This window comes from Bos indicus, chromosome 19 (genome assembly GCF_029378745.1).
Source record: "Bos indicus isolate NIAB-ARS_2022 breed Sahiwal x Tharparkar chromosome 19, NIAB-ARS_B.indTharparkar_mat_pri_1.0, whole genome shotgun sequence".
Taxonomy (NCBI): domain Eukaryota; kingdom Metazoa; phylum Chordata; class Mammalia; order Artiodactyla; family Bovidae; genus Bos; species Bos indicus.
The window spans coordinates 40005945-40031843 of NC_091778.1; the positions used below are offsets into that span (position 1 = coordinate 40005945).

At 43.2% G+C, this 25899-nt stretch overlaps 1 protein-coding gene and 1 long non-coding RNA gene across 11 annotated transcripts in view; one reads left to right on the top strand and one right to left on the bottom strand.

Moving 5' to 3' along the window:
* KPNB1 (karyopherin subunit beta 1) overlaps positions 1 to 13703 on the bottom strand; it is a 24458-nt gene extending 10755 nt beyond the window's left edge. Inside the window, exons 1-11 of the mRNA XM_019981189.2 lie at positions 13310 to 13703; positions 13148 to 13206; positions 10902 to 11084; positions 8442 to 8642; positions 7235 to 7387; positions 5563 to 5622; positions 4913 to 5002; positions 4453 to 4563; positions 3361 to 3462; positions 1606 to 1830; positions 526 to 717 (exon numbers count right to left, since the gene is read on the bottom strand). Of these exons, the coding sequence (XP_019836748.1) occupies positions 526 to 717; positions 1606 to 1830; positions 3361 to 3462; positions 4453 to 4563; positions 4913 to 5002; positions 5563 to 5622; positions 7235 to 7387; positions 8442 to 8642; positions 10902 to 11084; positions 13148 to 13206; positions 13310 to 13349 (1416 nt within the window). The 5' untranslated portion in view covers positions 13350 to 13703. The remainder of the gene's footprint in view (positions 1 to 525; positions 718 to 1605; positions 1831 to 3360; positions 3463 to 4452; positions 4564 to 4912; positions 5003 to 5562; positions 5623 to 7234; positions 7388 to 8441; positions 8643 to 10901; positions 11085 to 13147; positions 13207 to 13309) is intronic.
* A 328-nt stretch (positions 13704 to 14031) lies between these two features.
* Positions 14032 to 24680, top strand: LOC139177569 (uncharacterized). Of its 10 annotated transcripts, none has more exons than XR_011562059.1 (4): positions 14032 to 17291; positions 18044 to 18295; positions 21368 to 21424; positions 22524 to 24680. It is a non-coding gene; the product is annotated as an uncharacterized lncRNA (long non-coding RNA). The 10 variants fall into 10 exon arrangements; XR_011562061.1 differs by lacking the exon at positions 18044 to 18295 and adding an exon at positions 19356 to 19494; XR_011562062.1 differs by lacking the exon at positions 18044 to 18295 and having other exon boundaries at positions 22524 to 23485; positions 24258 to 24680.
* The last annotated feature ends 1219 nt before the right edge of the window (positions 24681 to 25899 follow it).

Here is a 25899-nt window from a genome sequence, read left to right on the forward strand (position 1 = left end):
TCTAAACAGTACAGTATTCTCACCTACCATGAATGCCTGCCACTTCATTTCTTCTCTTTCCACTCACAGAAAGCCTTTCAACCCCACTCCTTCCTTATTTGAACTTCCTCCCCCAAATCCCAAAGTTCCCTAGCGAATTATACTCAGCCTATACTGACTCAGCACTTGGGCCGCCTACCTTCCTTCCCTCATGCCCCCTTCTCAGCAATGGTACTTTTCGTAGCCAGCAACTCTCTACCTTAAAATTTCTTGTCCCCAAGCCACTGAAGAAAAGAAAGAAAACCAAGTCCAGAGAGTTTTCCCACTGGGTTAGCATGACTGTTCTAAACCAGTCACCATGAGTCAACAGCTCCCTCTGGGTCATGCAGCTTACATCTCCCCCACATTTTAATTGATGAAATTAGGAAGGAGATGCTATTCAAAAGAGCCTTCTAGTGAGGTAGATCCATTTCTCTCCCACACCTCCTACTTCCTTGCCAATGGCTTAGTCAAGCTCCTTATCTCAACAGGAAGAAAATGCCTCACCCAGCACACATTTGAAGCCACTCTGGGTTCAGCACTGAGGCCCTCAATCAGACACTGCAGCAGGGGAGTCAAGTAGACATCATTGATGGCGGCTTCAGGGAGCAGTTCACAGATTCTGCCCACTGTCCATGCGGTTGTATCTCGAACAACCACACTGGGGTCTTTCATTAATTCTATTAAGGTGGGCATAGCCTGTAAACATAACAGTTATTGGCAAAGCAAAACAAATATAGCCTGTAAACATAACAGTTATTGGCAAAGCAAAACAAAGATTGAAATTCATGCTGACCAACACCTCAGAAGAAGAAATACTGATGGATGGGTTTTAACTCAGTTATCAAAACAGTTTTGTCATTTTATAAGATATGCTTGTCAAATATTCAACAATATAACAAAAACTGGAAACACAGAAAGTCCCTCTCTCTTCATCAAATCTCAGTACAGTTTTATTAAGACTTTGGTATGAATACGTTCTGCCATCTTTACTGAATTATTCAGGCAGAGATCCCAGGATGCAGCTGAAATGGCATTTAGCTATTCCTGAAAGGTTGCGTTCTATATACTAAACAACTAAAATGCACTCTTGTGTCACTTGCTGTAGCAAAATAAATAACAAAACTTTCATTAAGATTTTTCATTACATGTCATTTTGTCCTGAGGACTGAATACTCACATCATCAAAAACCATGGAAAATTATTTGTGTTATAATATTTAGTGAAGAAAAAAGAAACCAACAAAAAACAAGTTGTAAAAGTATTCATACAGTTAAGACCTCCATTCTAGTACGCACACATAGAAAAAACCTTCAAGGATAAATACAAGGCATTAATAATGTTATCCTTGGGCAAGAGAATTAAAGGTAACCTTTTTGGGGGCCTTTTCTCCATTTTTCAAGTCATATGGTTTTTGTAATAAAAGTTAAGTACGAAATACATTTTATGCCTCACTGACAGCAAATAGCTATCTAGAAGTGCCTTTTGTGGAAGACTATTTACAGCTTTGTTCTTAAAGACAAATCTTCAAGTAAAAGGTTAAACAATAAACGTCCCATTTTCCACCCTGCGCTCCCTCAGCTTCACCTGTATAACTAGTGGTTTGAGTTGATTGGGCTCTGGTCCTTCCAAGATGCAGCCAAAAGCCATCACTGCTGCATCCCGGTACCGCCAGTCAGGGTTCTTGATGTGTTCTTTGATGAAGGGAAGGACATGTGGGACAATGTCATCTTCACAGCAGGTGGCCAGAAGCATGAGGCACACCCCTGCGGCTTTGCAGGGGTTCCAGTCGTCATCGTCGTCATTTTCATCCTGGTGAAAGAATGTGGCGGTAGTTCAGTTCTTGATCAAAGAAGCTCATCAACTCAAAAGGTCCTCTGATTATAGTACTCCCAATTATCATTACAGCTTAAGCTTTGGGGAAGTAAATAAAATAGAAAACCTTCCTATCTTTATCTCCTCCACAAAAACTCGTCAACACAACCTCTGTTAAACAAGATGCAGACAGAGGGAAGGTTATTTCTCACGACTATACAACAAGACGAACAAACTCCCACTACATGGAATACAGATGCAATTTCAAATACATCGAGTAAAAGGCAGAACAGAAGAAAGCTAAATGACTAGTAATATAAAGCTCAAAATCAGTCAAGACCTATGGAGATAAAGGTGAGGGAAGAGGAAGAAGGCATTGGTAGGCAGAGCCTTCTGGTATGCCAGTAATTGTTATATTTCAAAAATTAAAAAAAGATTACATTAAAAAAAAAAAAAAAAAGATTACATTTGGATCTCCCTTGAAACTGGAAATCAAGGTGTTTTTTATTGTGGCCATTCACACCAGAGTAATTTAAGACAATTATACTTATCCAGTGTCGGAAAATTACATACCTAAAGAATGGTTTGTTCCCAAATGAGAAGCACAGCAAAAATATATAAAAGCAAAAATACTAAGATCAAAAGATAAAAATAGCAACTGTAAAACTGAAAGATGAGATGAAACTTTAAGGGCACACCCTGTCCATTTCAAAGGAATATATCTCTACTTATCTTTTGAGACTGCTATATTAAGAGTCATGAAATTCCCTAAAAACAAATTATATTCCTGTATACACAGAAATTTTGCAGTGCTCAGTTACAGCATTATTTCCTCAGAGCACTGCCAGCTCTTTGGTACAGTTCACATGTACCAGAACAGGTGAAGTGACAGAATCTTTCTAAACACCATACCAAAACAAAAGGAACACCATAAAGCCAAAAAGGAACACCAGAAACTAAGAACACTTCTTAGAAGGTAACTTCTCAGGGCGTCCCTGGTGGCCCAGTGGTTAAGAACCTACCTTGTAATGCAGGGGACACCCTTCACTCCCTGGTCCGGGGAGATCCCACGGGCTGTGGGGTAACCTAGCCCATGCGCTACAACAAGGGCAGCACCCTAGAGCCCACGTGCCCTAGAGCCTGTGCTCCGCAACAAGGGAAGGCACTGCAGTGAGAAGCCAGCTCACCAAAACTAGAGAGTAGCCGCACTCTCCACGACTAGAGAAGGCCTGCGCGCAGCAACAAAGACCCAGCAGAGCCAAAAATAAATAGTTTTTTAAAAAACAGATAATTTCTCTATTTACTCATTAAACCCACATTCTTCATGAAGTCTTGTTACTTTTATCTGGTCAAACTACTCAGAGCCTAAAGGACCTTAGAGATCCAGTTCAGCTCTTTGAAGTCATGGATAACAGAACATCAAGTTGTTTCAGAATTGTGGAGCTCCTTCATGCCAACTGTTCCACAGCAAACCAACCACTACCACGGCTTCACAGTTCACTTGACTAGATTTGGAGGGTAACTCACCTGTTTAGTTAGTGTCTGTGTGAGGATTGGAACCAGGTACTGTAGTGCTCCCTTGGCATAAAATTTGCTGGTGTGCTCAGGGGGCCGTCCTTGTTCTGCTGCCTGAAGAGAAACATAGCAAATTCGGATGGCAGCAAACAAACGATGAAGGTGTACCATATAAAGGCACACAGCGAGAGCTGCCCACGGGTCTGCACAGAGACACAGGGACACGGAGACTGCCCTGGCGGTCCAATGGTTAAGGCTCCACGCTTCCACTGTAGGTGGCATGGGTTCCATCCCTGGTTAGGGAAGATCCTGCATGCCTTGAGGTGCGCTCCATCCCCCCGCCAAGACATGTGAAGCACATGGTAACATGCAGTGTGAGTGGTCTTTGGAGGCATTCATTTTGTCTAGCTACTTCAGTGAGATTCTTTTAGGCCATACATACAATGGACTTTAAAGGATCAAGGCAATCTTAAGAATTACATTCTTTTCGGATTCATTTCAATATTTGGCAAAACTAATACAATATTGTAAAGTTTAAAAATAAAATAAAATAAAATAAATAAATTCAAAAAAAAAAAAAAAAAGAATTATTCTTTTTTCACTAATTGACCTTTGGATAAAGAGATGCACTAAGCTCCCATAAGGAGGCCAAAAGTAAGACGGTGCTTTCTGAAGGACATAAAGACAATTAACGTTGGAAACAAAGCCAGAATTTTAATTTGCAAGTGCAGAACTAACCCCTTTCTCCACATCTAATTTCTTCACCAGAGTTGGTAAGCTATCAATTATACATCCCATCCTTGCATTAGGACTTCCAAAAGAAAATAATTCAGCATCAGATAGCATCTGGTTAAAATATGACTGCCTGCTGCCCCCTTGTGTTCACAGGACTAATATTTACAACAAATCCCAACTGGTAAAAATAGATGCCTCATGGCTTTGGCTAGTGAAAAAAAACAAACCCAAAATCTCTACAAATGGAGACACCTTCTAACCCCAGCCAGAATAAAGCTCTCCCAGAGGAGAAAAGTAACATCCACCAAAAAGATAAGTCCCAAAACCCAGTCAGAATAACAGCTCCCACCACATCAACCCTCAGCTCACCTCTGAAGCTTCAATGGCCAAATCCATTTCCTCATCGCAGACGTTGGACCAGAATTCTATCCCTTGTAGGGCCACCTCATCAATGTCACTTTTCATTGCTTCAATTGTGATCTTAAGAGAGAAAACAAGATACCCCAGGTTCCAAATAAGTGCTGGTTCAAGTTCGACCCCTCCTACAACCACAGATATTCAAGTTTCAAAAATGTAGATTTATGAAAGCTAGGTCTGAAATGAAAGGCAGGAAGAAGAAACAGAGTTTTAAAATACACTCTTTTTATGAGTACAAAGTTAGCACAAGTTTTCTTGGCACACTGCTGATGAACTCAAATCTAATACTCAAGGAATTTCCTTGATTTCACAACATTAAATAAAAAATTACAGAACCAACAGAACAGCATCTAAGAATAAGGGGCTTTTGCAATTAGCTATATGGTCAACTGCATAAAACAGAAGTACTTACTGCAAAAAGAGCAGGACCCATATATGTCTCCATGTATTGATAATATAAGGACATTATCTTCACCAGATTCTGTAAGGCAGCCACTCGTACCTGTGCAAACATCAAATTAAACCGTTTACTTCTTAGTTTAATAACAATGCAATCTGACAAAGGTAAATGAGTAACTGCTTCACTTAAGTGGGTCAATAATCTATAGGGTCAACTGATGCATATTTGGGTAATATCTTCCTCTCCTTCTTTTTTACTTTAAAGGTGTCTGTGGAACCCTTGGCAGGACTCCTCACTATTGCCCTCAGACTGGATGTTACTTCCACCTGCTTCAAGGGTCAAGGTTTAGGTTCCTGAAGTAGAAAAGCTGTTTCAAAGGCTATAACAGAAAACGGGCCCTTGAACCCTACAGCAATTAAGTAGCAAGGCTGATCACAAACCATTTCTCCCTTAAATCTTTTTTAAGAGGGTGGCAACTTCCATCATGTTAGCTTTCCAAAGACTATTCTTCCCTCTTCTCCAACATATTGAATAAAAATTCTTTTATTAATAAAAGTATTCGTCAAACGCTATTTCTGAAGTCACCAGATTCCAATATTTCAAACTACTATGCTAGAGTGAGCATTTCCTAGGAAAGATAGAAGACATGACCTCACACTTACCCTCGTATCTGGACACTGTGTGGCTTCACAGACTACCTGCATAATAAAGTGCCTTTCGGACTGCAGAAGAACAAAAATAAAGAGAATTAGAAGTTTGCAGGTTTTCCTGGACACAGCAATGGTCTAGTGTTTGTCCTGGTGTCTACTATTTGACCTGCCCTCTAAGGAGGTCCCTAATCGTTTAATCCCTCAAATGATCTTCACTAAAACAAGACTTGAAGAAGGAAGCAGATAAGAAAATGTAGGTCACAGGATTTAAATAAAGATGGTTAAAACAAAAAAAAATCATACATCAGGAAAATTCCTTTCCTTGCATTTAAAAGAGAATTCTTAATTTAAACAAACCCAGATCAAATATGGTAAAATATAGAAGACTAATGAATTTTGTTTGCTACCATCCTCTTTTGATATCTACAAGGAAAAACCCAGTTTTCCAAGCAATTAGAACTGCAGTTTGCTTTGGTTTCTTAGACATCCCAACTTTGTCCAATCTAAGGCCCCCCCAAAAAACCAGAAAGCCCAACTAAAGAGTTAAGAAATATACATAATGCTTTCAGACCATATCATCCAGCAATTCCACTTCTGGATAATATATCCAAAAGAACAGAAAACAACTTCTCAAAGACATATTTGTATACCCATACACATGGCAGCACTATTCACAATAGCCAGAAGGCAGAAGGAAGCAAACCAAATGCCCATCAACAAACAAATACAGTGGAATATTATTCAGTTTTAAAAAGGATATTCTGACACATGCTGTAATAGGAATGAGCCCAAGACATAATGCTAAATGAAATGAGCCAGTCACAAAGACAAATCAAATCCTGTATGACTCTGCTAATATAAATTATCTATAGTAAACAGACTCATAGGAACAGAAAAGTAGAAAAGTTGGTTGCCTGTGACTGGAAAGGGGAAAACAGGGAATTAACACGTTTCAGTTTTGAAAGATGAAAAAAGTTCTGGAGATTGGCTGCAAAACAACGTGCACACACTGAACACTACTGAGCTATACATTTAAAAACAGTTAAGATGGTCAACTTAATTTTATTGTACATTTTAACACAACTAAAAATAAATAATAGAGGGAAATCAGTTCAGTTCAGTCGCTCAGTCGTGTCCGACTCTTTGCGACCCCAAGAATCGCAGCACGCCAGGCTTCCCTGCCCATCACCAACTCCCGGAGTTCACTCAAACTCACGTCCATCGAGTTGGTGATGCCATCCAGCCATCTCATCCTCTGTCGTCCCCTTCTCCTCCTGCCCCCAATCCCTCCCAGCATCAGAGTCTTTTCCAATGAGTCAACTCTTCAAAATAGAATTTATATATTAATTTCCAAAAGCACCTTCCTATGGAAGTACGAAACAGCCTAATTTCCATAATTAAAAAAAAGAACAAACCCCAAGCATACTCACACTTTGGACTACAAAAGGGAAAACCTAAGCCTAGAAACATTTTAGATCACATTATTCCCAAAAGCCAAAGAGAAATGGCAAACACCTACTCCATGGCCATGTTTCACAAAACACAAATCTTAACTAGACTGGAAATAAATACTTCTAAACAAGATAGTACTTTCTGAATCATAACCTTAAAACAACACAAAACTTTCATTTAATTCCCCTGCCTCATCCTCTGAACCTATACTTTTTAATCAAAAGACACTTACCTCTTTGTCAAAGTTTGCTTTGGTGAACTCCAGTGAGTTCAGGAGTGCATTAGTAGCTGCTAGCTTCACATTATTACTAGGCTCTTCTTTCCTCATCCCCTGGATTATGGCAGTCAGAATCTCATTGGATTTATCCTGTAGCTGCTCTGGGTCCTGAAACAAGCAGAAGTGCAGTGAATATAATAATTGAGCTCATGACTAATCAGCAGTCCTTCTATTCAAGAGAGTATCATGAGACTTTCTCTGATCTTTCCCCAAACATTTCCATTTAAGGACAAACTACCTACAAAATATCCCAGGGTCTGATAGTCCAAACTTGAACTGGAACAAGTTAAACTCATCAACTTCATCTCCTGACTTCTTAGCATAATGACTCTGGTCATGAGGCAATGCTGGCTCCCCCTGCCCACCGTTCTGTGCACGTGGAGATGGCAGTGTGGTGTTTCTTCCAGGCCATCTGTACCAACTGAAGTAAAGCTTCAGAACATGAGGACCAAGGATCAACACCTGGGCACATCTACGGAGTCAGGTGCTGTGGACTCCTTTGCTTCATCAGATCTGTATATCAAAACTGATACCAATGGAGAAGGAAATGGCAACCCACTTCAGTATTCCTGCCTGGAGAATCCTACGGACAGAGGAGCCTGGCGGGCTACAGCCCATGGGATCGCAAGAGTCGGACACGACTTAGCATCTAAACCAAATAAAATCTGAAGAAATAGAAAAAAAAACAAAAAACAAAAAAAACCTGATACCAGAAGTGGTAATCTCAGCAGCAAGAGTCCTAGAAGTGCTGCATTTAACATACTGTGTCATGGCTCCAGTGGTTAAACCAGTAACAGCAAAAGCTGGCAAACTGTTTCTGTAAAATAGTCATCGAAAAAGTAACACGGCATCCCTGCTACATTGAGGATGTTCAGAAAGGGATTAGGTCAAGGAGAGGAAGCAGATTCTATGCCTCTCCAAACAGGGATTTTCATCTTGAGTTTGTGACCCTTAAAAGTCTCTTTCCTTTAGGGCATGATTAGCAATATGAGGATAAATTAACTATCCAAATATAGAAGTCTAACAAATAAAGTAGCCCTACTTTCAAAACACATTGCAGTAGCTTGTTTTTTTTTTTTCATGATGATAAAGAATAATTCTAATACCATGCATGTTACAACTAGAGGGAATCAGCAGTACATAAGTTAGATACAGTACTTACTATATCTTGGCAAATGTAACCAATAGCTTCCAATGTCGACTCTTTCATGTGCTCTGTGCTGTTGGGGTTTGTGACATTGGCCACCAGCTGAGGAATGAGTTCTGGCCACTGGTTCACTGGGATCTCTGCACAAGCAATACCAGCCACACACTGCGAGGCAGAACTAGGCCGGTACGTTTCTGTGCCCAAAGTCTGCAAAACCTGTGCGGGGGCACACACACACAAAGACAGAAGATATCAATTCGTAATACTATTGAAAACATTGTGCCTACCAGCACACATCTTCTATCAGTCTCTGAACTATCTTTAATATAGCAAAGCAGGAAAAGGCATACATAGCATAGGCCAACTGCTGGGAATGAAGCTGGCCTCAACACCAAGAGCAGCAGCATCAGCATTGCCCCAGAGCCTAGAAATGAAACCAACCACCCCCTATTTCCAAATAGAATCTCCAAAGCCAGAGACCTCACCTCAATTTTCAACACAAGGTAAGAAAGTAGCAAAGGCACAAGTATAGACAAAGAATGAAGCCACAATGACCCAGAGTTAATCATTACCATGATCAGCTAATTCAGTCAATGAACTCACTAAGACTCACCCGTCCACTCAAAAAGGCAAACAGTTAACTGTTCCTGGCATGAACACAGGACAAAGAGTAGCTGCCAGACATTCAGGCCAGCTCTGCTGACTGGGTCAGGTCACTTAGTATCCTGCTTTGTAGCTAATAATAATGAACTCCCTCCTATCTTTCCCCCTTACATGGTATATCATCAGCTCAGAAACAGTCTGACTGATTGTAAATGAAGGTTTTGCTCTCTAGGCCTACCAGAGCTAGACTGGACTTTAACAAAATCTGTGTGTCAAAGACATGGGTAGGGAGCAGGAATGAGATGAACTGTCCAAAAGGGCAGGGGGTGAACAGGTATTAATCCAAGTCAGACTAAGAAATCATTAGGTGCCTTCACATTGTATTGCACCAGCTCCTAGTACATATGGAACGCATACTGAATCCCAGTCTCTGTGTTTATCTTTTCTCCTTTAAGTTGCTTCCAAAAGACCATTATTAATATTACCTCAGGTGATTTAAAAACTAAATGTCTAACTCTTGAGTACTAAAAGTTACTTAACCAAGGGTGACCCTAATGGTAATACTCAATTATCAGAAATAAGAGGAGTAAGAAATTAGCTCTCAACTCTGTCCAAGACCCAGATTTCAAAAAAAGAAATAACCACCAGCACTGAGAGTATTACCAGATGTGCTATGAAAAGGAAAAAAAGCCCTAAATAACTGCTATTACCTTTCATGCACAAAAGCTCAATAATGCTGATAGAAATTCTTACTCAAAATTTTAAAAAAATTCTGGGGTTAAGATTGATGTGCCCCACCCCCAATTACAGTTCTGATCATGTCTTCTCCCATTTACCACTGTGTAATTTGAGGAGAATGAGAAATTGAATAGTAAATATCAAGATTTCCAGTCATTAATGGGATGAACTTCATTGATATCAAATTACTGAGAAGAAGATTAAAATGTTATTGTATAAGCAAACTCAAGTGGATAGAAATAGCTCTACATATTCCAAAGAAGATTCAAAATAAGTTGGCTTTTGTAACCCAGTTTTTTGTCATCAGTTCCTCCATGCAAGACTGGAGAAAGAGGTACATAATTAGAAACAAGTTACTGCTGCAAAGGGCACTAATTTACCTAATGCTGACACCCAGAACCAGGAAACAGAAAATATGATATGCAGAACCATGACCAGCACAAGTACAGACGCAGGAATCCTCCCAGTGGCTTCCCATCAAATAGCAGGGCCCATCTGACTGCACAGATTCTTGACTTACTACTCTTTGCACCTTATTCATGTAAGACAGGCCACTAAAGATCTAATTTTTAAAAAGCATATATATACATATATTCTGATACTCTGCTGTGGCAAGAATTATGGATTTCTAATTCAACAAAAAACTCAAAAGAACCCCATAATGCACAGACAGCAACAAGGGACATTCAATTTTCCTTAAAAAAAAAAACAAAACAAAACACCCATTTGCTAACTCTTTTAAACACTGACAAAAAGCCAGATACTTCTAAAAGTTTCTCATAATTTGCTAAATAGATAAAAACAAGATTAAAGTCATAACCTTATTTCATAAACTCTTTGGGCTTGAAAGGCCCAAGAGATCATTTAATTCCCTTCCTGACCACACAGTGCCATGCCTAACCCACCAAACATTGAGAATTATCTACAGTAGATGTTCAAGAAAAGCTCCATGCTAGTTAACTAAGGAAGAATCACTTGGAAAAAGACTGTATGAGAAAGACTTAAATACAACTTTCATCTTCAAATTTAAGTCCCCCAATCAATTATTACACTGTCAGCCCTATCCCAAGTAGATGACAAAAGAACCCACATTCCCTAGGCTAATATGACCAAAGGGAGATGAAAGTTACTTACATAATTCTTGACTTCCCGTCGAGCATTAGCATCAATAGCTAGCCACCTCTGCTGATATTGTGCCTTAATATCTGGATCTTTAGATGTCAAAGAGTTCTTGATTTGTAGACCAGCTGCAACTCTGGCAACTTGACTGTTTCCTGGATTTGCCAGCACTCTGGACAGTTCCACAAGGAAAGTGGGCTGTTAAGAGATGTGAATAAAATACCTCTTAGGAATTTCACCAACTGAGAATAGCACCAAAAAAACTGGGGAAAACCTAAAAATTTTAGGACATAACATAATGTCTCAGAAAAATGCCAAAATATTTACTTCAAGATTCCTAAAAAAACATTACTTGGTACATAAGGAAGTCATCCATCTTCTCACACAGACTCAGCACTTAACAAGGAGTTACAGCTTAGTGCCCAAATCTTCACATTAGATCCCCCAGAATTAAAACAAGTTTGACAAACTGGTAGTCAGAGGATTCTTCTACATGCCTAGAATAGTATCTGGTACCTCAGTAAATTATACTTATTAACTTAATATGTTATGATAGGGTAGAAAGTAAAGTTGTTTAATTTAGATTTTAAAAAACCTTAGCCCAAAAAGAATGGTATTCAAGGGTAGCTTTTGATCCCATGAAAGCATGCATAAGAGAGGGAAGTACTTCTAAATCTAAAATAGACTTAGGAGGCTTATCTTTAGTTTTAAGTGCTTCAGCAAGAGGATAACAATGTAAAACATATATATAAGGAAAAAGCAATAACAAATATTTAAAAATAGGGGGCAACTGAAAGGATAAAAATGTCAAAGGAAAATGACTTTATGGTTACCACACTAAAGGTTCCTATTCATTTTGGTCTTGAGTTGTTTAAACACAGTGGATTTTTAAATCCACTCAACCTTTTGTACTGCAGAGGTCCCCAAAACTACTCCTTTGGTTTAAGTATCTTAATACACATTACTCTTCCCCACAAAAAGCTTTCTCCAATGGAAAAGTTAACAGGAAAACCCAAAAGCAGACAGTTTCTTACCACTAACAAGTTCCTTAATCACAGTGGAAGATAATTCTTAAAACTTTCATTAATTAAAGAATGTTAGAAACGTTGGGAACAAGACAAAATAAATGTTAGAAATAAGAAAAGGCTTCTTGCAAATTTAGCAAAACCAGAAAACAGAAATATATATACCAAAGGTTTCATACTAGTGGATAAAAATCTTTTCTATGCAAAGTTAAGGATAAAAAGATGAGCAACAAAAACTAGCATACACAAGGGGGGGGAACCCACAAAACACAAAAAAGCCTCGCTTGTATAAAATATAAATACTCCTTGTCACTGTTTTTGCTTGTGTTATTTTACATAGATAACACAAAAGAACACATCTGGTTACAGTGTTATTTACCTTAAACCATGTCTAGTATCACTGAGCCTTTTCTCTGCTCCCCATCCCCCCAGCAGGAGGGAATACACTGGCACACAGGCTGTTTCAACCAATCCATCTAACAATTCTTATAGAGAGGTCCAGTCTCTAGTGGGCTTAACATTCATTTTTCCCTGTACCCCTTAAATTCGAAAATATGATAAACGAGGAACTTTCCTCTGTGATTTCCTCTGGAAACAGGCCCGATCTCAAGGATGGGCCTCAGCCTGTTATCTGGGTGCAGATTTAGTCTCTACTGATTGAGGGGAAGGGGGGACCTGGGAGAGGAATAACCAGTCAAGAAAGGGAGAAACATTGCCGGAATGGGTTAAGAGGCATTCAGGTGCAGGCCTGGCCATGAACATAGATCAAGGGAGACTGGAAAGGTAGAGCTCTGCAAGTACGTAGAAAATCATAGGGGCCAAGGGACAGGAAGGAGAGAGCCGGTCCTGATCCGAACAGGGCGGGCAGCGGGGCTCGGAGCTTCCACATGGCCCCTAGGCCCGGCTCCCCCACCCCCACCCTTGCTGAACACGCAGCGCGGCGCAACCTAACTTCCCCTCCCTCCCTCTTTCTCCCTCCTGCTGCACCGCCGCCCTCAGGCCGCGCGCCGATTGGGCGGCAGTCACCCCGGCGCGCCGCGCCATTGGCTAGATGCCGGGGCCCGGGGCGGGACACACCCACCGGCTTCCCGATGGCGGGGTTAGGTTGGACCGGGGGGGGGGAGGGGGACGGGATGGGGCGGGGTGGGTTCCCGAGGCCTGGGCCTCCGGGAGGGCGGGAAGGCCCGCACGCAGGGGATGGGGAGACGGGATGGGGGACCGTGGGGTGGCACGCACCAGGTTCTCCACGGCCGCACGCTCCAGGAACTTCTGCGCCGCTTCCAGTTCCAGCCGATCTGGGGGGAAGGAAAGTGGGAAAAGGGCCAGGGTCAGAGGGGCCAGGGTTTCCCCTCCCCCCACCCAATCACCTCAGCCCGACCCCCGGCCCCCGCGTCCTACCAGGAGACACGGTCTTCTCGAGGATGGTGATCAGCTCCATGGCGAAGGTGGTGGCGGCAGCGACTCCTCCTAAGACGACGGCCCGGCCTCTCGGGCGGCGGCTCTTAACTGGGGATGGGGGTTGGGGGTCGGGTGGGAAGGGAGGGTGGGGTGGGGGGCGGGGGTCACCACAAGCCCATTCACCGGCTCCCTCTTGGTAGTCGCTCCAGCTCCCCTTCCTTCCTCCTTTCCTTCCTCCCTCTTCCTAATTTGCTGCTGGCGGCGGCGGCAGCTGCTCCTCTGACGGCGGGGGAGGGACCCCGGGGGCAGCTCAGAGCGCGGCTGGTGCTCGGGTGGCGGAGGGAGAAAGAAGGGAAGGGAGGCGGTAAGTGAACGGCGGCTCGCAGGGAGGGAGAGAGAGGGAGGGAGGAAGGCGGAGGGATATTCGGCCGGACCTCTCCGCGGCGGCACCGCGCTCCATGTCGATTGGTTGCCGCCGTGGCCACGCGGAATCCCCAATTGGCCAGGCGGTCAGCGTTGAAGGGCCGCCCTGCGCCCATTTGCCCGCTGGTTTCAAGGCCCGGGGTTGGCTGGGCGGGCAGCAGAATGGGGCGCGCGGATTGGCCGAGAGGAGGGACATTGGGGTGAGGCCGGCTAGAGCCGGCCACTGATTGGATTGGCCTGCTAAAGGCCTTGAGCTCGGGCCGGCTGGCCGCTGGGAGGAGGATGGACCGAAGGTAAGACTCCGGACCCGCGTGATTGGCTGGGATACTAGACGTTGATAGGATAAGGCACCCGACAAAACTGGGGAGAGGAGTTAGGGGTCGGGGCCGCGGAAAGGCGGGAGTCGACCCACCGCTTTAGAAGCCTGGCGCGGGGCACGACGGGACGCCCCCGGAAAGAGGCGGAGCCGTGTCCAGGCTGCGGTTGAGAAAGCGGCGTCACTCGGAGGGGCGTGTTGAGGGTTTCGCGGGCTCGAGCGGGGGAGGGGGGACCGTTAAAGCCCTGCACCGCGCCCACAGGAAGCTGCTTTAATGGCTAGGCCTACTTGGTACCAGGCTCTCTGCTGGGAAGGACCTTGAAGACCGTGCGGTTCAACTTGCAATTTGCTGATGTGGAAACTGAAGCCCAGAGAGGGTATGCAACCTGTCCAAGGTTACTCAGCCGATTAGTCGCCTGATTGGGACTGGATTCGAGCACGAACTGTCCTTATCCTTACAGGCCACTCCAAGGAGGTGAATGCTAATACCGTCCCTTTAGACCTACTTCTAGATTGAGGCCTGTGCTGTTACAAGGTCAAGCTTAACGTGGATTAGATATTGGGATTCCTCCTAGATCCGCATCCATAGCTATCAGGTACTTGAAGGAATAGAAATGTTTCATCCTGCGAAGGTGCTCCTATTGTAAAGTTCTGGTTCCGTGAACCAGAAAGAATGTGTGTACAGGCATAAAGTTCTTAGCCTTTTTTAGTTACAGCCCTGAAAGAAACTAATGAAAACTTTTCCCTAGCAAAATGCACATAAAGAAAAGGTGCGTACAGTTTCTTGACTTCCTTTACATTGGTGTTGAGGCTCTGGGTGAAGAATTTCCTGAATTGTTACATTTGCACCGTTTTGGCCTAGGGTTAATTGGATGTAGCTAGCTTATAGAGCTCTTTACCATGTAACTTGAGCCTGTGGGATAATTTCCCCTACTGTAGCCATACTAGGAAAACCTAAGAGCAACACCTTCCTTGCTGAGAAGTTCCAGCCAAGAGTTAGGACGTTTCCTGCTAGCCTAGCGGTTAGAATTAAATGCTTTCACTGCCACGGCCTGGGTTCAATCCTGGTCGGGAGAACTGGACACTCCACAGGCGGTGTAGGGCAGCCAAAAAAGAATCAGGAAAATTAGCTAGCTACCTTTAACCCTTAAGAATGAAGAAGAGGTCTTTCTCTGCCAGAAATAACACATTTCTGCAACTGGAAGTATGGGGACACTCTCCCTTACCCATCCTGTGACTAGTTAATTTCTGATGATTTAGCAGTCCTGATCTCAGCCTTTTGCTTCATCAATCAGCTGATGCAGAACTGCCCTGTGGGTGTAACTTTATTAGGAATCAGTGAAGGTTAAGTGAGATGACATCTGTGAAAACCTTTGAGTTGTCTTTGTGAGGATTACCCATGTTACAAATGATCCACAGTTCTGTTCCGCCGACTTTTTCCTGGCCTTTTACCAGTTTGCCCCTCTGCTCAGCATCAGTCATGATTCATGATACTACCAGTGAGGGCAAACGGATTTTCAGGTAGCTGGAATAAAATGCCAAGAAGATAAATGTTTTGTAGCAAAGTTCCAGTCAAACATAAGACCCTTAACATAACCAGCTGATTTTTTTGTTGAACTAAGATAGGTGCTATGTAGTCCCTGTCAAAAGCACTCAGCACTATCATGCATTCAGCAGATTTACTGAGGCACTTAGCACTCATTTACTGCCTGAGTTCATGAACCACCTCTGCCACTTCTTAGCTTGTGTGATTTACTTTGCTTATATGTAAAATGGGGCTAATAATTGTACCTGCTTCATAGAGCTTTTGGGAGGTCTTAGTGGGTTGGTAAGTCCTAGGATCACTGCCAGCATAATATATGTTATATATAGATTAGCTATTGTTTATTTAGTGTGTATTTTGTAGTAAGCAAGTGGTTCTTGGTCCTTGGCCTGTTAGGAAAGGCCTATTAGTTTAATCAGTTAATCTCATAAATAAATGTAAAGTTGTGAAAGTGAGAGATATCAAAGAATGACCCAGCCAGGAGGCTCAAGGAAAGAAAGTTCACCTGAGAAAGGGAAGAGAGTTACTCAGATGAAGAAGGGAGGAACTCTGTGTGCAAACACCCTGTAGTGGGAGGGAGCTTGGGGATTATAAGGAGCTGCAAGAAGGCCAGTATGCCCAAAACATCGGGAACAGGGGATGGCGACAAAGCTAGTGTGCAGAGTAGGGGAAGACCATCTGAGACCCTTGAATGCCATGCAGATGCTTTTGTCTATATCCTAAGACCAAAGGCAGCTACTCAAAGGTTTTAAAAAGGTTGGTGATTGTAATGTAGAAGAGCAGATGCAAGGAAACCAATTAGAAGGCCATTGTAATAATCCTGATACAAGATGTTACTTGTAAAATGGAGAAGGGTGGAAATAATAGTGGAAATAGAAATGGTACTGAACTTGGAAACTGATTGAAGATTTCTGGGTGGTGATGCCACATGCAGTGTTAATCAAGTAGGAGGAATTGGCGGCAGTGTGGTTTAGTAGAATGTGGAGAGGTCCACAGGCGCTTCAGGTTGTACCTCTTGCTCTGAATGGAGTACATGGGTTTTAATAGGCTATTCTCTATAACTTTTTGAATATCAGGAATATTCATATCCAATAAACAAATTCTGAAATGAAAGAGAGAAACTGGATTTCAGTCTTACTCTTCCATTTCCTGCTGTCTAATTTTGAGCAAGTTACTTAATTCCTTAGACCTGTGAAATGGGAGACTGGCACACCACTGGCTGGACTGAGCATGAATGGGAGCTGTGGAGTGCTCGGTGCAAGTATCTCATCCTGGAATATGTTCACCAACATGTGTTAAACAAGTGAATTGGTGAATGGATGGGATCAGATGGCACTCCAGGCTCAGTCTCCCCACTAACCCATAGAGCTTATATGTGAGGCGACTGGCTGCGAAGGGAGAAGCTGTCAGACAGTGACCTGATGCCTTTTCCTCCTAAGCAAAGCTGGCTGACCTCAGAGGGGCACATGCATCATATCCTTTCGGCCCTTGAGAAGTGACGGTCTAGCTTTGTTAAAGGCACTTTATAACATGTTACACTTCATCCTCTCTTCCAGCGTTCTCCACACTAGCACCCATGTGTACCGTTGGACTGATCGAGGCAGCTGTATCTCTTCGTCCTTCAGAAGTGCTCTCCGTCCTAGGCCTGTGCCTGCTTGGCGTTCCCTCCTCATCTCTCCCAGTCCTCAAGTCACGCACAAGTTTGTGTCTTTGACCATTCATTCCAATACATGAATTTCTTAGATGTACCCCGCACCTCCCAGGTTATTTCAGATGTGACATGGGGATGTGATGTCCATAAGAAACGTGCAAACCAGATGTGGTCGTGGAGCTAAAATATCAGAGGAGGAGGAGAATTTTTTTCTGGCTTATGAGAATACTTAGTAGACAAAGGGTCTTTGAGCTGAACCTTGAAGGATTGGAGAACTTCATAAATAGATTGCAATGAAGCCTTCTCTAAGATAGTGCACATTTATATCTTCCCTTATTAACTGTGATCTTGGAAATGCTTATTTGATGCCTGTGTCTCAGTTTTCTCATCTGTAAAATGGGGATAATAGTTTTAGCCAGGGTTGGCTTATGGGTGTGAGACCTGTACAGTCACACGTGTGCCTAGAAATGTTGGCCCCTCACTATGGTTTAATGCTCCCCTGTCACCATGTTGAAATTCTTAATAATTTTTTAACGAGGGACCCTGCAGATTGTGTCCTGATCTTGCTTTATAGGATTATTGGAAAGTCCTAAGAAGTTTAATACTTGTGAATTTCTTAGAACAGTGAGGGCCTGGCATATGATGAGGTTTCAGTAAGCGCTAGCTATTACTGTTACTATTATTCTCTGAACTCTTGTAACAATATACCTCACAGTGTACCTTATAATTTTTTAGCATATAAATAACCAACAGAGGGCTTCCCTGGTGGTCCAGTGGCTAAGAATCTGCCTTGCAATGCAGGGGACACTGGTTTGATCCCTGGTTCAGGAGGATCCCATGTGCTGAGGGGCAGCTAAGCCTGTGTGCCACAACTACCAAGCCTAGGCTCTGGAGTGCTGAAGCCCATGTGCATAGAACCCGTGCTTCTCAACAGACAACAAGAGAAGCTGTCGCATCGAGAAACTTGCACACTGCAACTGGAGAATAGCCCCCCGCTCACCACAATTTGAGAAAAGCCTGTGCATGCCAGTGAAGACCTAGCACAGCCGTAAAGTAAATATTTTTAAAAGTAAATAATCAGCAGGGATTTGGGGGGGGGGGGCAGGCGGGGATGGGGGGAGCGAAATCTTCCCTGATCTGGGATCAAACCTGTGCCCTCTGCAGCAGAACTGTGGGGTCTTCACTACTGGACCACCAGGGGACTCCAACCACCAACAGATACTTTCCAGTGCCTGTTCTATAACGGTACTGGATGGGTCACAGAGATGAATAGGACAGTATTTCCTCCACTAGTTGATGGGATAAGGCATGTATGTTAAGCATACCTAGTTAGTAATAAGTAATATGTCATATGATGAGTATAGAAATTTTTAAAAATAGATTTTTGGGTTCCACCTTCAGAGAATCTTATTAGTAGCTCTGGTATGGGACTTAAGAATCAGTTCCCCAGGTGATATTTTTTGGGGGGGAGCGTAAGGGGAACTGTGTTGGGTCGTCCTTGTGGCATGCAGGCTTTTCTGTAATTGTGGCATTTGGGGGCTTTTCTCTAGATAACAGCATGCAGGCTTATCACCCGCAGCATGTGGATCTTGGTTCCCCACTCAAGATCAAACCTGTGTCCCCTCCCTACATTAGAAGGTGGATTCTTAACCATTGGACCATCAGGGAAGACCCTTCCCAGATGCTTTTAATGAATAGTCAAGTTTTGAACCATGGGCACTAACGCCAAGGAGGTGATGGTGGAGTAGAGGCAAAAAGCTTGGCACTGGAGTTGGTCAGGCTGGGGTTCACCTTCTACCATCTACTAGTTTTGTTACTTTGCATAGTTACTTAGCTTCTCAGTTTCCTCATTTGTATACATTAAAAACATTACTTTAAAGATGAAGTTTTAGGGACTTCCTTGGTGATTCAGTGGCTAAGACTGAGCACTGGGAGCTCAGAGTCTAGTGCACGGAGCTATTAATAGATTCCACAAGTTCATATGCAGAAACTAAAGATCCTGCATGCCCAGTGCAGCCAAATAAATATTTTTAAATAAGTAAAGTTTAAATTTTAAAATGGTTGAAAAATCTGAGCATATAGTGGACACTTAATTATGTGCTTTTTCCTTTAGAAGTGGGGAGATGGTATCCCAGGAAGAAGCAGTCACAGAGGACTTCCTGGAGGAGAGGATAATCCACCTCCATAAAAGCAGTATGGTTTTGATGGGGAGAAAGTGTGATTACACACTTTAGCAATAGCCAAGATATTAGGTGAATATTAGAGGAATGCTAAGTCACAAAATAATTGATGGGATTTACTGACTGATTAAATAGGAGAGAGAATGCAAGGCGAATCCTCAGTCTTCAGCCTTAAGTATTTTTGAGAGTAGTCACTTTAAAAACAAGATCCTATATGGGAGCCAAGTTGGTGCAGGAAGGTGGGGTAGAGGATGGGGGAGGGGTCATGTATCCAGTTTCAGAAATATTTAGTCTTTAAGGTCATAAGGGGACAACCAAGGGAAACTACATTCTCTCTCTTTCTTTCTGTCTCTGTCTCTGTCTCTATAGCGCGCACACACACACCTGGGCCTGTGGTATTGGAAGCACAAAGTCCTAACCTCTGGGCCGCCAGGTGATTCCCAGAGACTGTATATTCTTGATTGGGATCTGGGAGAAAGGCTGGAGCTTGGGAAATAAGTTAGAAATCAATAGATCAGAAACAATCATCGAGCTCCCAAGAATAAGTTATGTCTTGGAGGACATAGGAAACAAAAGCAATAAAGAGATCTGGGGACTGGAAATGGTGTTAAAAACTAGTGGGCACTAAATGTGAGAGGGAGAAGAGAAGGAACAGCAGAAGTAGAAAAAGAATGGGGAGGGGAGTGTCCTTAGCTGTGGTGATCTGAATGTCTTCTCTAAAGGATGTCCAGATGCTATCCCTGGAGCCCAGGAAAATGCTACTTTACCTGGTAGGAGGTACTTTGCAGCTGTGGTTAATTGTGGGAACTGGATTGTCTCAGTGGACCCACTGTAATCACAGTCCTTAGAAGAAGGAGATAGGAGGATGAGTGTCAGAAAAGGAGATGTGATGGCAGAGGTAAAGGCCTGAGTGATGTGGGGCCGTGAGCCAGGGAATGTCAGCAGCCTCTGAAAGCTGGAGGAAGCAAGGAACAGATTCTCCCTAGAGCTTCCCAAAAGAAAACAGTTCTTTTTTAAAAAGTCTTTATTGAATGTGTCACAGTATTGCTTTTATTTTACCTTTCGGCTTTTTGACTGCCAGGGTTGAGGGATCTGAGCTCCCCCACCCCCTGCACTGGCAGGTGAAATGTTAATCACTCGAGCACCAGCAGCCCCAGGAACACAAATCTGCTGACTCACTGAACCTTCTTTCAGCACTGGAAAAGAATGAATTTGTGTTGCTGTAAGCCGCTAAGTTTGTAATTTGTTACAGCAGTGATAGGAACCTAATGCAGGGGCTAACGGAAGACAACCTGAATTCCCAGCAGTGACGGAGTGGTTAAATAAGTTACAGTACGTTACTGTGGTGGACTGTTGTAACTGTAGTTAGCCGTGAAAAAGTATGCCATTAAAGGTCATCTAATAATATGGGCAATGTTCATAATAGATTGCTAAGTACAGAAAGCAAGTAAAAATATTGTAGCTATTTATGTGAAAAATTCAAGAGGTACACTTAAGAGTTAACACATTTTTTGCACTGAACGTAGGCATGGTATACCTCAGTAAAAAAAGTTCTGCAAGTATTATATAGATGTCCTGTTTTGTTCCAAGAAGAGAAGTGTATTAAACCTGTATTAAACCAGTGTATCTGAATAGGAAAAAGACTGAGACTGTATAAACCATATGTTAATAATGGGTAACTCTGGTTGGCAGATTACAGATGATTTTTATATTCATTTTTTATTTCTGTGAATTCCAGTTTTTCTTCAGTGAACAGGTATTATTTTTGTGATGAAAAATTAGTTTTTAAAAATCAAGGAAAATGGGTAGGGGGAAAGTCTGAAGAAAGATTTGTATGCTCAAGGGCAAGGGCCCTGGAACGCCTGGCACAACCAGGCCACTAGCAACAATTTTCTGCAAAATAGGTGATTTAAAAAAAAAATTGTATCCCTTCCACCCCCAACAGAAAGGGATTCAATCCTGGGGACGAAGAAGGAAGAAGAACAAAGGCAAGAATATAGAGGTAAAAGCTTCCTGGATCCTGAGCCGGGGCCTCCGAGAGATGGTGGGCCGTAGAGCAGACTGTCTCCAGGAAGTGGAGCCTTGCCCTTGCCCTCTCCCGTGCTGACCAGAGAGCGAGCCTGGAGACAGACCACGCACCCCCAGCTGCTTTCTCCTTTCATTTTCAGTCCTCCATTATTTCCTTCCTGTTTTTGTTATAACTATTTCTGTATGACTGTGCTGGGACTTTCTCTAGTTGCAGTGAGCAGAGGCTACTCCTCATTGCGGTGCACGGGCTTCTCATGGTGGTAGCTTCCCTTGTTGCAGAGTATGGGCTCTGGGTGATGGGTTTCAGTAGTTGCGGTTCCCAGGCTCCAGAGCACGGGCTCAATAGTTGTGGCGCACAGGCTTAGTTGCCCGGCAGCCTATGGGATCTTCCCAGGCCAGGGGTCTCCTGCATTGGCAGGCAGTTCTTTACCGCTGAGCCACTAGGGGAGACTCCTTTGTTCTTTTCCTAGTTATCAAAATAATACATGCTTCTCAATGGAGAAATTTGAAAAGGCATGAAGAGTTAAGCAGAAATCACCTGTAATCCCAAATTATAATACCAGTGAAATATTGGCGTATTTCTCAACATAGTTCAGTTTTAAATGAAAATCAAAGTATTACTATGTAACATTTTTGTAAACCCTGCTCCTCCCCCCAAAAAAGTACTTCTGAGAATTTTTAATTGCTTGATATCATTGTCAGATTGTGTTAAAAAGTAGTATATGAACTAAACATATTTGAACTGACTCGAATTGGGTTTTCATGCTTGGAATGCAGATGGAGAGGTAAGTAAAGGCTTTTAATGTTGACTTAAGCTTTTTACAAATGTACCAATAAAATAAGGTAAAAATTGAAAATCACTCAGTATGCCTAGTGAATCACAAACCCTGAGGCTCACTGAGGCTGCTCCTCCTGGCCAGGTGTTACAGGGAATCCTGTGTTCTGGGCCAGCACCCTTCTAATGTTCTGTTCTTTTTTTCTTTATTTGGTTGAGTACATACTCAATTTTGATTATATGCTTCATTGTTTTAAGAAAAGGCGAACTGTCTTGTGTGTCTCCTTTATTCTTACAGGTTTCTGATACCAGATGTGTGGGAGTCTCCCTGCCCCCACCCACCCCCCCCCAGCAATTCTCTGACAGTGAGGGTCAATTTAACTCAGTTCGGACGCTGTCTACCTGGAGATAGAGTCAGCTCCCTCAGGTTAAGGGTGCGCTACTTCCCAGGTGGCGTAGTGATAAAGAATCTGCCTGTCACTGCAGGAGACGCAGGAGACATGGGTTCAATTGCCTGGTCAGGAAAATCCCCTGGAGTAGGAATGGCAATCTACTCCAGTATTCATGGGCAGAGTGGGAAATTCTGCGGACAGAGGAGCCTGGCGGGCTACAGTCCATGGGGTCACAAGGAGTCAAGACACGACTGAGCACAGCACAGCAACTCACGAGATCACCTCGTACTTCAAATGTCGATCATAAGTAGTAGGCCCCCAGGTTACCCACAACTTCTGACTTGGCTACAAATCTGAGACTTCCATGACCCCTCCTTGGGATCTCTAAATTTGCTGGAGAGACTCACAGAACTCAGGGCAACACTTAAATTTACCAGTGCATTAAAGGATATGATAAAGGATACAGATGGGGCTTCCCTAGTGGTTCACAGGTTCAATCCCTGATCCTGGAAGATCCCACATGCCGCAGAAGACCCTACATCCTACATCCCACCTAAGCCCCTGCACCACAACTGTTGAGCCTGTGATCTAGAGTGTGGGAACCACAACTCTGTTGCAAACCTGTGGTCTGCAACAAGAGAAGCCACTGAAATGAGAAGCCCTGGCAACCACACCTAGAGTAGCCCTCACTCTCTGCAAACTAGAGAAAAGCCCATGCAACAACAAAGACCCAGCACAGCCAAAACTAAATAAAATTATTTTTTTAGGAACTTCCCTGGTGGTCCAGTGACTAAGACTCCATGCTTCCAATGCAGGGCCCAGGTTCTACCCTGCGTCAGGGAACTAGATCCACATGCCGCAGCTGAAGGTAGTACACGCCACGACTAAGACCCAGTGCAGCGAAATAAAAAAAATTTTTTTTAAAGGATACAGATTAAGAGATCCATACATAGGGGGAGGTCTGGGAGGGTCTGAACACAGGAGCTGTTAGAGTGTATTCACTTCTCTGGAAGCTCCCAAACCCCTTACTATTAGGATTTTTATAGGGGCTTCCTCATGTAGACCGCGCTTCGCTGATAGCTCAGTTGGTAAAGAATCCACCTGCAATCCAGGAGACCCTGATTCAATTCCTGGGTCAGGAAGATCCGCTGGAGAAGGGATAGTCTACCCACTCCAGTATTCTGGCCTGGAGAGTTCCATGAACTGTATAGTCCGTGGAATCACAGAGAGTCGTACACAACTGAGCAACTTTCACGTAGACATGATCAACTGTTAACTCCATTTCCATCCCCTCTCCCCTATTTAGAGAAGTTGAAGGTAAGAGGCAGGGCTGAAAATTCCGAGCTTCTAATTATGTTTTGGTCTTTCTGGTGACCAGTCACCATCCAGGAGCCCATCCAGAACAAAAAATGTTCCCAATGTAAGCACTTCAGATTTACAAGGGTTTTCAGGATCCCTGCGTCAGGGGTGGAGTGTAGTATCTTTTGTCCTCTATTAGACTATAACTAAAGGTTTATCAACCTTGGAGCCATTAATATTTTGGGCCAAATAATTCTCTTGTGGGGGTGCGGTCTTGTGCACTGCAGGATCTTTTAGCTAACTTACAGTATTGCACCCCCGTCCCCATCTCTGACCATCAGATATCTCTCCAGGGCTTCCCCGGTAACTCAGTGGTAAAGAATCCACCTGTCAGTACAGGAGACATGGGTTTGATCCTGGTCCTGGAGGATCCCACATGCCACGGGACGGACAACTGGGTGCATGAGCCACATTTACTGAGCCAGCACTGTAGAGCCCGTGAGCAGCAACTACTGAACCCCAGTTCCACAACAAGAGAAAACCAAAATAATGAGAAGCCCAAGCAGCGCAACCAGAGAGTAGCCCCCACTTGCCGCAACTGGAGAAGACGCAGCAACGAAGACTCAGCACAACCATAAATAAATAAAATCTTGAAATGTCTGCAGACCTTGCTAATTGTCCCCTGGTAGCAAAAATTGCTCTCCTACCCCCGCAGTTGTGAACCACTGCTCCTTGACATCTAATAAATGCCTGTATTCCATATAGTTTATTGTCCAAACAGTATCATTGCCTCATGAGGGTAATAGCTAATCTTTATATAAAGCCTTTGCTCTTTGTAGTATTCTAAGATCATTACATGTATTAACTCATTTAATCTTCAGAACAACCCTGTGACGTAGGAACTGTTATTCCCTTTTTACAGTCAAGAAAGCAAGACTCAAAAGTAGTTTGGTTAATTGCTCAAGGTCACCCACCTGCAAAGTAACATCTGGGATTTGCCTACCCAGGCAGTGCAGCTGCAGATTCTGGACTCAAACCATTTTGCTATCTACTGCTTTTAAATACAAAAGAAACTAACTTAAAAAAAAGCCAAGCGTTGTGCCTGCAGAATTTGCATAGGCGAACACAAGCTAAAAATAAAATTCCTATTTTGCCTTTTTCACTAAACATAGCAAAGCATTTGCCATGTTGCTAAAATCTGATAAATTATTTGAATGGCTGCATCATATTCTGTCAGGAAGATAGACAATAACGTGACCAGTCCTTTCTTATTGGGCATTGTGGTCTTTGCTGATACTTCATTTGAAACATTATAGTCAATTTTTAAAGTATAACTTGCAAGCAATAAAGTGCATCCGTTTTAAGGGTATGGCTTGAAAAGTTTTGACAAATGTTGGAACCAGCACAAGATACAGGACATTTTCATCACCTTTGTTCCTCTCTCTAGTGGTGTGATGAAGCTGACTGGTACCCTAGTACCAGCTCAGGAGAACCAATTTTATGTGCATCTCTTCTCAGGTCTACATTTAGTGATATCACATTCAGATCAAATCAGTCGCTCAGTCGTGTCCGACTCTTTGCGACCCCATGAATTGCAGCATGCCAGCCCTCCCTGTCCATCACCGTCTCCCGGAGTGCACTGAGACTCACGTCCATCGAGTCAGTGATGCCATCCAGCCATCTCGTCCTCTGTTGTCCCCTTCTCCTCCTGCCCCCAATCCCTCCCAGCATCAGAGTCTTTTCCAATGAGTCAACTCTTTGCATAAGGTGGCCAAAGTACTGGAGTTTCAGCTTTAGCATCATTCCTTCCAAAGAAATCCCAGGGCTGATCTTCAGAATGGACTGGTTGGATCTCTTTGCAGTCCAAGGAATTCTCAAGAGTCTTCTCCAACACCACAGTTCAAAAGCATCAATTCTTCGGCACTCAGCCTTCTTCACATTCCAACTCTATATAGTTTCAGTCTTTTCATTTTTAAAAAAGCT